Below are 13760 nucleotides of genomic sequence, written 5' to 3' on the forward strand. Positions count from 1 at the left end.
TAATGAAACAGTAGTGTTCACCATATCAATTGCATTTTTATGATCTCCAAAGAAATAAATACCTGATTCTATTACACCATTCTTCTCACTTTTTGCAAATTAAAAGTCAACATTTTTCTTGAATTTTGACATGAAATTTTGACCGGAAGTTAACCAAACTCATCCAAATTGCTGCTTCAGCAACACTGTAACCCATCTAATACGATTCAGATCAAGTAAAACATTAGTTCTTTTAGTTTAAACTGAAAAAATTGAAAGGGAATTAAGAAAAGTTGAAATTTAAACATGCATCCGCCATTTTGGATTTTACCGGAAGTTAACTATATTTCCAGCTTGCCTCCATATCTAAAATTGAAGAGTATAGATAGAAGTATGTTTGAGTAAAATTTGGTGCTTTTAACACGAAGTGCACAATTCCTTCATATATTGCACCTATCTGCTGGACTATTTGATCTATTTTAGTTTTGTGCCTTTGCGTTGTCCGACTGTTTTCAACATCCGAGTTTGTCTGTATATTTGTATCATTCTCCTCTTTTCTGTGACATTTAAAGATTTGAAGAAATCAGTACAAGCATCTTAGAGTTATTGGGTGATATTTCGCTTTTTTATGCATACATTTGCTCGACTATCAAGAATGGCAAAAGTAAAGACCATGAATAATGAAAGGGAGCTAAATATTGATATATTCTAGACCTGTGATTAAATCTCAGGGAAAAGTATCACAGCAAAAGAGAGGCGAAATATACCAAACGGTCATCCAACTCATGAATGACAACACCATTGCTTAAAAAGAATAAAGAGAGTACTAGTAGTAGAAGGTGTTTAAGAATTTGAAATTTTAATGACTTAAGTGTCATAACTCTAGAATCACAAAATTGGAAATCGACGAAATCGAAAAGGAGCTTCTTTTGTCAATCCTAATGGTTTGTTAACATTTTTCAACAATTGGTTTAAAGCAAAACATAATATATGATAAGGCTACTGTGTTGGTCACTTGGATTTGAAAATCAATGAGCATACCAAGTCTACCAACACACATACTAGAGATTTTTATAAGACATAAATTGTCTGATAAATATTTTTACACATTTGAAATTGGTGCCACGTATGAACAATAAGGCGTCAAACTTTTACAAATAGTATTTTGCTAATGTGATTTGTCTATATGCCCTTTTGTGATTCTTTGTTACATATTAATTTGTTTTTATAGTAAACAAGATTATAACACAATATTGACTCTGTATCCCTATTTTTGACATTTTCATCTTTCTGTCTGTTTGTTTTGTTCACACATCGTAGTCACACTAATGAAATTTGATGCGACTGTTATACAAGGGAGTGGTTAAGCTAGCTATAAAACCAGGTTTATTCCACAATTTTCTACATAAGAAAATGCCTGTAACAAGTCAGGAATATGAGAGTTGTCCTCCATTCGTTTAATGTTTTTGAGCTTTTGATATTGCCATTTGATTAGGGATTTTCCTTTTTAAATTTTCCTCGGAGTTCAGTATTTTTGTGATTTTCCTTTTTAATACGAAACATCAGAAAATATCAAAAATATAAACTGATTGACTTTAGATATAAAACAATTTTTCGTGGTTTTATTTTTTCAAAAGTAGTATAAAAAGTATTGATTGTTGAAACATACAAATGACGCTTTTGTAGATTTAAAGTACATGTATGGAGACTATTGATATAGATATTAATAAGTTTCACAAGATTAAATGTTTTAAAAGAGAAGACGCGTTCAAATATCCGTTTCCTTATTGATCTTTCTCCATAATTATCAACAGGACGTAAATTTTATCGGTCAGTGAGCTATGCTTTTCTGTGTTTTTTATTTATGGGGTAGTATTAGAAAAATAAGTTTTTCCTATAAATTAACCGTATACTTCCTTAATTATTTAATTACCTTGCTTGAATTTACGGCACGAACAATCCATGGTTGTCATGTAAAATTGAAAAGGAATTGGTTCTATTTCATAAAATTAGGATTCTACTGATATTTTACTACAAACCATGTCCTCTGTATTAACTTTGATCTGCTAAGCATATCTCCGATACTTTTATGTTTGTTATACGCAACTATTGCAGATATGCTTAGAAGATCAAAGTTAAAGACTTTAACATAAAATTGACAGTTGTACCCCTGATGATGGCAGATCTGTCATAATAACTAGATATATTGAAGAAGAATCAAAATATAAATATATCAATATAAGCATGAATACTTTTCATATTTTATTATATTATAATAATGCATCTTAAAATGACCATCCCAAGCTTAACTGCCGAAACACGAAATTAGTAGTGTCGGGTCCTATCATGCAATATGGGATGCGTGTTTGCATGGGTGTTTTATCATAACAAAATTAAATCTTAAGACGCCCTTTAGGCGTTCGTAAGACATAATAATGCTTCTTGTTACCGGACCCAGGTTTCACAAATCCCTCTTTTGATACCGAACGACGCTATTGTTTTTTGTTGGTAGTGATTAAACCTGTACAAGAAATATAATAAAGTATTTTTAAGAACTATGTCTGAAGAACTGTGGAAGCTTATAAATAAACTAATAGGAGAATATATAAAAGTGTTTTTTTTTTTGCATTAACAATGGTCTTAAGATTGGCAACCAAAACTATTAGGGTTAATCCCAACGGTCACAATTCACAACTACAACAAATCAAATCAAATGATTGGTTTTTATTTATCATTTACAAAATATTTTCAGTATCAACAAACTGTTCAAATGTTAATTAAATATTGCTGTCACTAAAAAATGTAAAATACTTTTTCTACTCTGTTCGCGTTAGTCTATGCGTGGAATTTAGATGTGAGATAATTTTCTGTACCTGTTTCTCTCCGAAAGAAGGTGGAGGATCGTACGCTTTTTCACTTTTTTACATTATTTTGAAATGTTTCGGTACAATGTTATTCTTATGCCATAACAAGCTGTTGCCAAAATACTACATCCCCTTGCTCGTCGTTTGGAAGTGCTATGTACGATTGGGATTGAACAACCTCTAAGATTTGCAAAGGAAAATCACAAGCAGATATTTGCTCAAAGACCACAAGAAAAAGTACATTTTCGTTATCATGGTTATTGCGTTCGTAAATACTCTCCATTCTCGCCATATTAAACTCAAACATACACTAGTACGATTTCAGGTAATGGTAAGTCATAATGACAACAGTTTTTCGACTATTGTGAATAGCGGAAGTAATGTTAGTTCCTATATCATTTCCGGGTAAAAAGTTTCTCTTATATAAACATAGGCGAATATCATTTTCTTTTTCCAGTGTTTGAAGTAACTGTGTGTGAACAAATGATTGATCTTCGTCTGCATAAGACACGAAGGCGTCATACATATATTCATTTGCATACCAGTTTGTTCTCAAACATATATATAGACAGGTTGTTCCCCTTGTCTTCACTTATTAGCTTTGATCTACTAAGCATATCTCCGATACTTTTATGTTTGTTATACGCAACTATTGCAGATATGCTTAGTACATCAAAGTTAAAGACTTTAACATAAAATTGACAGTTGGACCCCTGATGATGGCAGATCTGTCATGATAACTAGATATATTGAAGAAGAATTAAAATATAAATATATCAATATAAGCATGAATACTTTTCATATTTTATTATATTATAATAATGCATCTTAAAATGACCATCCCAAACTTAACTGCCGAAACACGAAATTTGTAGTGTCGGGTCCTATCATGCAATGTGGGATGCGTGTTTACATGGATGTTTTATTATAACAAAATTAAATCTAAAGACGCCCTTTAGGCGTTCGTAAGACATAATAATGCTTCTTGTTACCGGCCCCAGGTTTCACAAATCCCTCTTTTGATACCGAACGACGCTATTGTTTTTTGTTGGTAGTGATTAAACATGTACAAGAAATATAATAAAGTATTTTCAAAAACTATGTCTGAAGAACTGTGGAAGCTTATAAATAAACTAATAGGAGCATATATACAAGTGTTTTTTTTTGCATTAACAAGGGTCTTAAGATTGGCAACCAAAACTATTAGGGTTAATCCCAACGGTCACAATTTGCAACTACAACAAATCAAATCAAATGATTGGTTTTTATTTATCATTTACAAAATATTTTCAGTATCAACAAACTGTTCAAATGTTAATTAAATATTGCTGTCACTAAAAAATGTAAAATACATTTTCTACTCTGTTCGCGTTAGTCTATGCGTGGAATTTAGATGTGAGATAATTTCTGTACCTGTTTCTCTCCGAAAGAAGGTGGAGGATCTTTCGCTTTTTCACTTTTTTACAATATTTTGAAATGTTTCGGTACAATGTTATTCTAATGCCGTAACAAGCTGTTGCCAAAATACTACATCCCCTTGCTCGTCGTTTGGGAATTCTATGTACGATTGGGATTGAACAACCTCTAAGATTTGCAAAGGAAAATCACAAGCAGATATTTGCTCAAAGACCACAAGGAAAAGTACATTTTCGTTATTGCGTTCGTAAATACTCTCCATTCTCGCCATATTAAACTCAAACATACACCAGTACGATTTCAGGTAATGGTAAGTCATAATGACAACAGTTTTTCGACTATTGTGAATAGCGGAAGTAATGTTAGTTGCTATATCATTTCCGGGTAAAAAGTTTCTCTTATGTAAGCATAGGCGAATATCATTGTCTTTTTCCAGTGTTTGAAGTAACTGTGTGTGAACAAATGATTGATCTTCGTCTGCATAAGACACGAAGGCGTCATACATATATTCATTTGTATCTTTGTCGATTTGTGGTATTTTACTTCGAGATCTTATTTTCACCATATAATACAAATACCTTAGCTTCCATCGAAATCGGTAGCAAATACCCATGATCATTACTATTATAAAAAGTAGAATTGTTACAACTAGGCCATAAGTAAGAACTTCATAAGATGTACAATCTTTTTCCAATTTTTTGTAGAGTTCGGGAACATTTTCCATGAGAACACGTTTTCCTGTTGATAATTGACAGAAGTAATGATTTTTATCAACAATATGTACACTTGTACTTCCCATCCAATCTATAAAACTTTTGGAATTGCATGTGCATACCAGTTTGTTCTCAAACATATATATAAACAGGTTGTTCCCCTTGTCAACTAGAGAATTAATCTCGACAATAGTATGGCTATCGAGAAATGTTATAAAGTTATTTCTTAAATCTAAGTATGACAGCTTTATCAAATGTGATAATTGAAAGTCAATATTTTCGATAAAATTGTCACTAAGGTCCAGAAATTCCATTTTTCTTTGAGACTTAAAAATCAGTTTAGGTATTTTTGATATTCTGTTTTGAGATAAATCAAGTGTCATTAAATTAAGCAAGTGTTGGAATGTGTTTCCATGACTATCAGATGGTAAAGCCAGTCCTAGTAGATTATTTCTTAATAACAGCTCTTTCAACATGTTGAAGTCTGGACCGAAGAAAAATGTTGACACGTTCGAGCACATATTTGAAGATAGATCTAGGTATCTCAAATTCTTTAAATTTCTTAAGGGGCCAATCCAACGTGTCAAAATATTGTCACTCAGGTCAACCCTTTCTAACTTATTACTTGATAAGTTTATTTCCGGTATGTTATATTTTGATCCACTAGACCTTAAAATTAATGTCTTAAGATTCCAAGGTATGGGTATGGGCATAAAACCAAATTGATCCTGTTCAAAAAACATTTGTTTAGATTTCGAATCATTAAAAACATTATAGCTTTCATCAGTGTGCCAAGTACACACAAGATCTAAATTGCATTTTTCAGCGTGTTGATCTTCCGTGTGAAATGAAAACATACCGGATGCATCTACAGTTTCTAATGACAACCAATGTAAGTCGAACATGTAATGTCCTAGGGAAAACATGTTGTCTTTTACTGATAAATAGATCAATGTCCTGGGGAGAAACTTCATAGCACCACGTTCTACTTGCTGAAGACGGTTACTGTCCATATGAAGCTCTTGGATTGATGTGTTATGCAAATGCATTATATGGGTGGTCTGCAAATATGTATTCATGTCGAAAACTTTATGGATTTTGTTGACTTTTAAAATTTTGATTGCGGAAAACTGAAGGTCGGCTGTTACGTTTTCTAACACTTGAAATTTTAGGCATTTATTTTCTGATAAATCAAGGAAGGTAATATTTTTCATTATATTAAAAGCTCCTCTCTGCAAGGATCTTAATTTGCACTTAGCTAAACTGATATTTCGAACGTGTGGTACATTTTGGAATGTATGTGGTGTTAAAAATGGCACTGAACAATGTCCTGTTAATCCAGAAAAATCCAGAAGCTTCAGGTGTTTGAGATTTTTAAACTGTTTACTCAGTATTGCTGTTTTGTTGAACACAAAATCCATTTTCAAATTTTCCAATCGAACCAAAAATGGTATGTCTGGTTGATATTCTTCATAAAAATTTCCTTTCAAATTTAGAGAGACCAAGTTTTGTAACTTGACGCTCCATTGATGTGTAAAACTAATCTCACTCAGGTTGTTATATTGGAGGTCGAGTTCTTTTAACTGTTCTAACCCGATAAAAGATGATGGCGAAAGTGTGTTTATTCTATTGAAAGAAAGATCCAACGATCGCAAAAGTCTGTTATCAAAAAAGATACCATCGTTAATCATCTCCAAACTATTCATTCGCAGTGTAAGTTTCACAATTGTATTCGGAAACTTCAGTATTTGTGTCATATTGAGTCCTGAACAATCTGCAAGGTAAAGAGATGATCCCTGGTCTCTTTCACACTGACATCTCTGATAGAACTCGCAAGGTTTAAATAATGTATACATTGCAATTGTTGAAACTGAACTACAATGTGTTCCGAATGTAAGAAATAGTAAATATAACAACCGTATCATGGCTATTCAATATAAATCGTATTAACTAGATTTCTCAACGTTGATTTTCGTGAAGATTAAGTGACGGGAATATCACATAGAAATACCAGAACTTTACTTCAATCTCCAATTCAAATGCTTCCCTCTTAAACAAATATGTATTCAAATGTCAACTCTTTGAAAATATGGAATATGAGTTATGACTACACGTGATATTAAGATTGTGATACAATACTTTTACTTTTACTTCGTTATTTCCTTGTCATTGATTTAACATCAATCAATAACGTAAAGAAAAATATCAAAAACCTTATGACTGCATATATAAATTTTTAATAATAATTTGTTCCTGCTTTTACTGCGTTTTATAAATGCACATTCCTTCTTTACTTCCTACAAAAAAGAAAATGTTGTTGTAAGTCAATTTGTTGTACAGGAAATTTCGTTGCATAATATTGTGCAGCTTAATTAATTAAGCACTACATAAATTGAATGCAAAGTAGTATAATTTTACAAATGTATTCATAATCTAAAGTCATTAAAGAAATCAGATAAATGATATTTGGCATTTATCAAATTTTTTGAAGCAGTCATTTGTTTTATTATTAGATTGATTGATTGATTGGTGTTTAACGCCTCTTTCAGCACTATTGAGATATTTCGTGGCAGTCAGCTTTGTGGATGTAGGAAGACGAAGTGCCTAGAGAGACCTAAGGACCACCATAGACCTCCGCTAAAAAAGTACAAACCTAGTAAACTAAAAAAAGAGTCGAACAAAGCTGCTACGTGTGAGATTCGAACTCGCAACTTCAGCGTGACATGCAAATGATACAGTTGTTCAAATACATAGAAAACTAATATAACGAGGCCCCATGCCTCAGTAAATTGTCATAGAGAAAAATGCTCACTTGTCTTTATCATTAAACTCTCATTATGCACCAAGTCAGGAATAGACTTGTTATCCATCGTCGTTATCCATTCATTTAATGTGCTTGAAATTTTGATTTAGCCATGTGATTACAGACTTGAATTCGGTATTTTTTTGTTATTTTACTTTTGAACACTCTAAGAAATTTCAAAGTCTTCGTAAATCTGTTCAAAGTTGTTTAACTTGACTTGATTGAGGCGTAACCATACATTTGCATATAAAATGAGAATGTTTATCAAAACATATTTGTATCTATATGTTTGTATTTGTATGTGTGTGTGTGTGTGTGTATGTTAGTAGAATATTTTATAAAAGATAAACTGTTGGATAGGTTTAAAATTTAGAAAACAAACGGTTGATGTACATGTATTACGTCTACATGCATGTATATATCATATAGGGACCTACGTTTTAATTTTGTTTTTCTATTGTGTCATAGATCAAAACTGATTGGTTCAGTGTATGTTTACTTGTTTGTGTTTTAATGTCTTTTTGATCGAGTTAAGCCATTTAAAATAATATTTTATCATGTTTATATTGTGTCTTTTTATGGGGTAATGTTTAACTGCTGTATGAGGTTAGGGTAAAGGTTGGCGCCTGTTTAAGCGTTAAAACCCGGTGCATTTTGTGCACCTGTCCTTAGTCCGGATCCTGCTGTTGAGTGGTTGTCGTTTGTTGGTGTGATTCATATGTGTTTTTGTTCTTGTTGCTCCTGTTACCCAGTCTTCTGCGGCTGAGTTTTCTTTAATACTGTAAACTATAAACTATAAACTTATTTAGACTAGACTGTTGGTTTTTGTTGTTTTAAGTGTTTGACACTAGTCATTTTTGACCCTTTATATTTCGCTTTTCGGTGTGAGCCGAGGCACCGTGTATAATGCCGCACTTTGACCTATAATCATTAACATGGTATTCATTGTGACCTGGTTGGAGAGTTGTATCATAATCATTCATACCACATTTTTTTTAATTGATATGTGAACATTTTGTTCAGTATAATATACTTTTAAATTAACCAAAAAACGCACTGGTACAATCTATTCTCTGTATATCAACATATAAATATTTTTTTTAACTAAACAAAAACATACGACCTTTAAATAAGAGGATGTTTACATGGTTCTTCCAATCAAGGCACTCCATAATTCAACCTCACGAACATCGAGCTCATAAATAATAGTAATTATTATTTTTTTTTAATGGTCGAATAGCAGGAATTAACTGTCATTATTTGAAGTCATCAGAACACTTTCCTATGAACATGTTAGTGTTCCAAGTGGCTAATTGAAATAATAGTTTCTGTGCTTTCTACTATTGATTTTATATACTGAAATTGTTTATTCACAAATAAAGTAACGAATCAGCTTTAAAGTATATCTGTTTAAAAAAGATAAGCTATTAGTTTACTTGTCGTCACAGAAACGTATATAATAACGCAGGCAGTATATATGTTATGATAGCTACATGGAATATTAAAATCATATGTTACACTTTTATTCAGAATGGGAAAATCATTGTTTTAGATAATTGTAATGAACAAAATGTAAACAACACTCAATAAATCTCACTCAAAGCCGTGTGTTCGTAAGCCAATGATATATAACAGCCAAAACAGTTAAAGGGCTATATATGAACCCAAAAAGGACTTACAAATAGCCAAATTCATCCAAGTTCTAAGGAAAATGTAAACATAGCTTCATTTGGATATCCAAGCTTCTTCAATTTTTACCAAAATCTTTGTCTAAAGTAGAATGATTTTTTTTAACTTTTTCTTTTTTTTCCGGGTTGGGGGGTGGGTAGTGGGAGTAACCAGATAAGATATATTTCCTATCGGCGAAACAGCACTGTCGTGTTAGCTCTTCATTGATATATTCGATAACGTTGGGGGATAATGTACTATCTCATACCGTTTCCTGGATACGTATGGTTGGATGACATGTTACTGATATGTGTATTCACTAAAAATAAAGTGCAAAATCGGTTGTATCAAACAGTCAAACAAATGTATTGGTCAATTTTTTTTTTAGGATTTTGTACACATCAAATTTAAATTATTTTTTTTATTAAATAAGGATTTTTTTACTGTTCATGTCTTTGTCTACAATGATTTAAACGAAAGGCGAAGAATTTAAAAAAAAAACCCATTCAAAACTAGAAAAAAAAACCCTGCTTCATTGCAAGAAACGAAAAGAAACCTATCAAAAGTTTACAATTGTCCGTCAAATTCAAATTTTATAAAAAAAATTAAGCAACAACTCGCTATCAGGGAAATTGTCTTAGAAAACCCTAGTAGCGCATACGAACTGTGAGATATATAATGCATGTATAGGTATTGCAATATACTAAACGTGAATATAAACAAAAATGTTTGTTTGTTTTTTTTAATTCTTAAAATCTCTTGAACTATAGCTCTTATGCGTGTTTAAACTGCGGTCTATAGCGTACAGAATGAAATGAAAGACACATTTTGCAAGTGGTACAAGTAACTCACGCGGATATAGTATCATTGTGTGAAGTACATTTTTAGTATTTTGTAAATAAAAGAGGGGCGGATGATACCAGATGGACATTCAAACTGATAGATCGAAAATTAACTAAGAACGCCATGGCTAAAAAAGAAAAAAACAGACAAAAAAATAGTACACAACATAGAAAATTAAAGACTAAGCAACACGAACCCAACAAAAAACTGGCAATTATATCCGGTGCTCCGGAAGGGTAAGCAATTCTAGTTCCACATATTGCACCCGTCGTGTCGATCATGTTATTACAAATCCGGTAAATAGTCTTTAGGTTACATTGATTGATAGGGAACGGGATTATAGTTACTACATGATAAATATATCCAATATCATATGTGATACGGATATTCCATAACGGTCAACCATCTCGTGATGGCATCCGTAAAATTTACGAAGGGATGATTTCAACTTCACCATTTAGATCTCTTGGTTTAATAGCTTCCCTTTGTGCAGCAACCCTCTATTAAGGAAATCATGATAGAAAATACAAGCTCGGTAATATCGTATCAATTGAAATATATACTCCGTTTGCAGGTGCTGCTGGAATGTTGATACATAGAAATGAAAAGTTCATAAATGGAAAACTGAAATCATCTCTTTTGTCGTAAAGTGTTTTACCGATCCGCATTGTCAATTTCTAGATGTAAGTCAAAATATGACGCAGACTAAATTGTTTCTATTGTATATTATAAATGATAATCTGCTGTAATATGAAATTCCACTTAGTGTTATGATTTTTTTAATCTTGTATCCCAGCTGGAATTAAAAATATCCGTGAAACTCTAAATAGTTATCAAAGGAACCAGGATTATAATTTAGTCCGCTAGACGCGCGTTTCGTCTACAAAAGACTCATCAGTGACGCACATATCAACATAGTTATAAAGTCAATCGAGTACAAAGTTGAAGAGAGTTGAGGATAAAAAAATTCAAAAAGTGGTGCCTAATACGGCTAAGGTTATCTATGCTTGGGACAAGGACATCCCCAGTTTTTGAAAAATTCAAAGTTTTGTAAACAGGAAATTTATAAAGCATAAAGCATAATCAATATCCTTCAATTGAAAAACAGCAAATTCTATCAATCATTTTGACCTAAGTCGAAAGTTAGTTTGTCTTTCAAATCCACAAAACTGACAGACATTTGGCCTAAAGTGAGGTCGATCTCCAAAGGTATAGGAAGTCACAAAACGCAATATTTTTTACTTTACAATTATATAATGGTACAAGTTGAATAGTAAACACAATACTTGATTTATACACATTGACCAGTAAATCATGAAAACGAAAAAGAATGAATGTAACCAAAAATCTATATTTTTACAATTTCAGCAAAAAAGGAAACATTTCTGACTTAAAAAAGGTTCACGAACTTTTATTTGAATGGACTGACAAACAAACAGTGTAGGCCTATCCTTATAGAAACTCAGTTCTTGCTAAGGATAAATAAAATTATCAACAATTACAAGCATATGATGTATGTTACAAGAAAATAACATATTCAAGAATAAAAATATATATACCCTGGAAGGTAAGTGATACAATAAATAAAACAAGCACACATTGCAAATAAAAAATCCACAAAAAATCACTATGTGACTTCATGTTTGCAGTCTGGATTAATGCAAAAACTTAAACTTCATGTTCAAGTCTTAAGTAAAGTGTGTGTTTCTATGTTGTGATGTTATGCTATTGTTTCAGAAAAAGGGAGAAGGTTTGGATCCATTAAAACGTTTAATCCCGCTGCAAATGTTTGCACCTGTCCTAAGTCAGGAATCTGATGTACAGTATTTGTCGTTTGTTTATGTAATTTATACGTGTTTCTCGTTTCTCGTTTTTTTAAATTTTATATAGATTAGACCGTTGGTTTTCCCGTTTGCATGGTTTTACACTAGTAATTTTGGGCCCTTTATAGCTTGTTGTTCGGTGTGAGCCAAGGCTCCGTGTTGAAGGCCGTACATTGACCTTAAATGGTTTCCTTTTTATAAATTGTTATTTAGATAGAGGTTTGTCTCATTGGCACTCACACCACATCTTCCTATATCTATTAAGTGTATGCATGCTGTATGACAAAAAGAAGGTTGAAATACCACGTTATATCGTAAAATGAAACCAACAAAATTGTTACATAATAAACTAGTGTAACAAGATTACTAAAAACAAATACGACCAATTGGCACTCAAATACATAAGCATACCTTTCAATGAATAAAACCACTATTGCAAAACTCTTTTCGTTTCAATGTTAAATTCTGTACAGTTTAGCATACATGGATATTTTGTCTTCAGTTGGGTCATTCATGTCAGTACTTTATATATATATATCTTATTATAACTTGTCCTAATAAAATCAACATGTCTTCAATTGAATTTAAGAGCACCCTAGTACCCGGAAGTTTGGTGGTACAAAACAAGTAAATGTGCCCTCCTTTTATAGTTTCATATATTTTGACCTACCGAATTAGACTATTTACCGGATTTGTAATCACATAAGCAACACGACGGGTGCCGCATGTGGAGCAGGATCTGCTTACCCTTCCGGAGCACCTGAGATCACCCCTAGTTTTTGGTGGGGTTCGTGTTGTTTATTCTTTAGTTTTCTATGTTGTGTCATGTGTACTATTGTTTTTCTGTTTGTCTTTTTCATTTTTAGCCATGGCGTTGTCAGTTTTTTTTTTTTTAGATTTATGAGTTTGACTGTCCCTTTGGTATCTTTCGTCCCTCTTTTCTCTCTTATTCAAAATATAAAAAAAGGAGATGTGGTATGATTGTCACTTAGACAACTCTCCACAATAGACCAAAAGGACACAGTAATTAGAATTTCAACAAGGGTTATTTAGAAATGTCATGTACGAAGCTTTCATTTGAAACCAAAATTACTAAATATCTTACTTATTGACCAAGTAACAGCTATTCGGAGACAATAATTTGTTTAAAATATGATCTAATTATTTGTGCGTTCATTCTTGCCGGGTCTGAAGTAGTGATTGTACAAATGTATTCTTTAAAGAAGGCTTGCAGCTACTGAAAACAAGCTCGATGTTCACACTCTACACGTATTCAATCATTTTATTCTACAATCTTTTATCAATGAATAGAAGAGTTTTACTTTATTAACCGTACATGGAAACATTATTGTGTGTTATTTCTACAAACACTGACTTCCTTCGCAGAATGAAGAAAAAATATAAATACATAATGATATTGCTTCAAAATTTATCACCCTAAAAATCAGACGCAGTATCTAAAAAACAATAGAAAAGTTGGAAATTTGCATATTATAGCATGACATTAGTTCCCACTCTTTTTTTTATAGCTTTATCAATAATATAAGCGCTTTATATACAACTTGTTAATATATTCCTGTTGGTGAATTTCTATGTTTGTAATTAACATATATATAGTATTCATTCATTTATGGAATATTCATTCGTGCTA

The 13760-nt window shown here is 32.0% G+C and overlaps 1 protein-coding gene across 1 annotated transcript; it reads right to left on the reverse strand.

The window, feature by feature from the left end:
- Positions 1 to 4093: 4093 nt before the first annotated feature.
- Positions 4094 to 7055, reverse strand: LOC139481153 (toll-like receptor 4). The gene has a single exon (XM_071264289.1). The coding sequence runs from the start codon at positions 6895 to 6897 to the stop codon at positions 4336 to 4338; it is 2562 nt and encodes an 853-aa protein (XP_071120390.1). The 5' UTR covers positions 6898 to 7055; the 3' UTR covers positions 4094 to 4335.
- Between the last annotated feature and the right edge of the window lie 6705 nt (positions 7056 to 13760).

This window comes from Mytilus edulis, chromosome 7, assembly GCF_963676685.1.
Source record: "Mytilus edulis chromosome 7, xbMytEdul2.2, whole genome shotgun sequence".
NCBI classification, from domain to species: domain Eukaryota; kingdom Metazoa; phylum Mollusca; class Bivalvia; order Mytilida; family Mytilidae; genus Mytilus; species Mytilus edulis.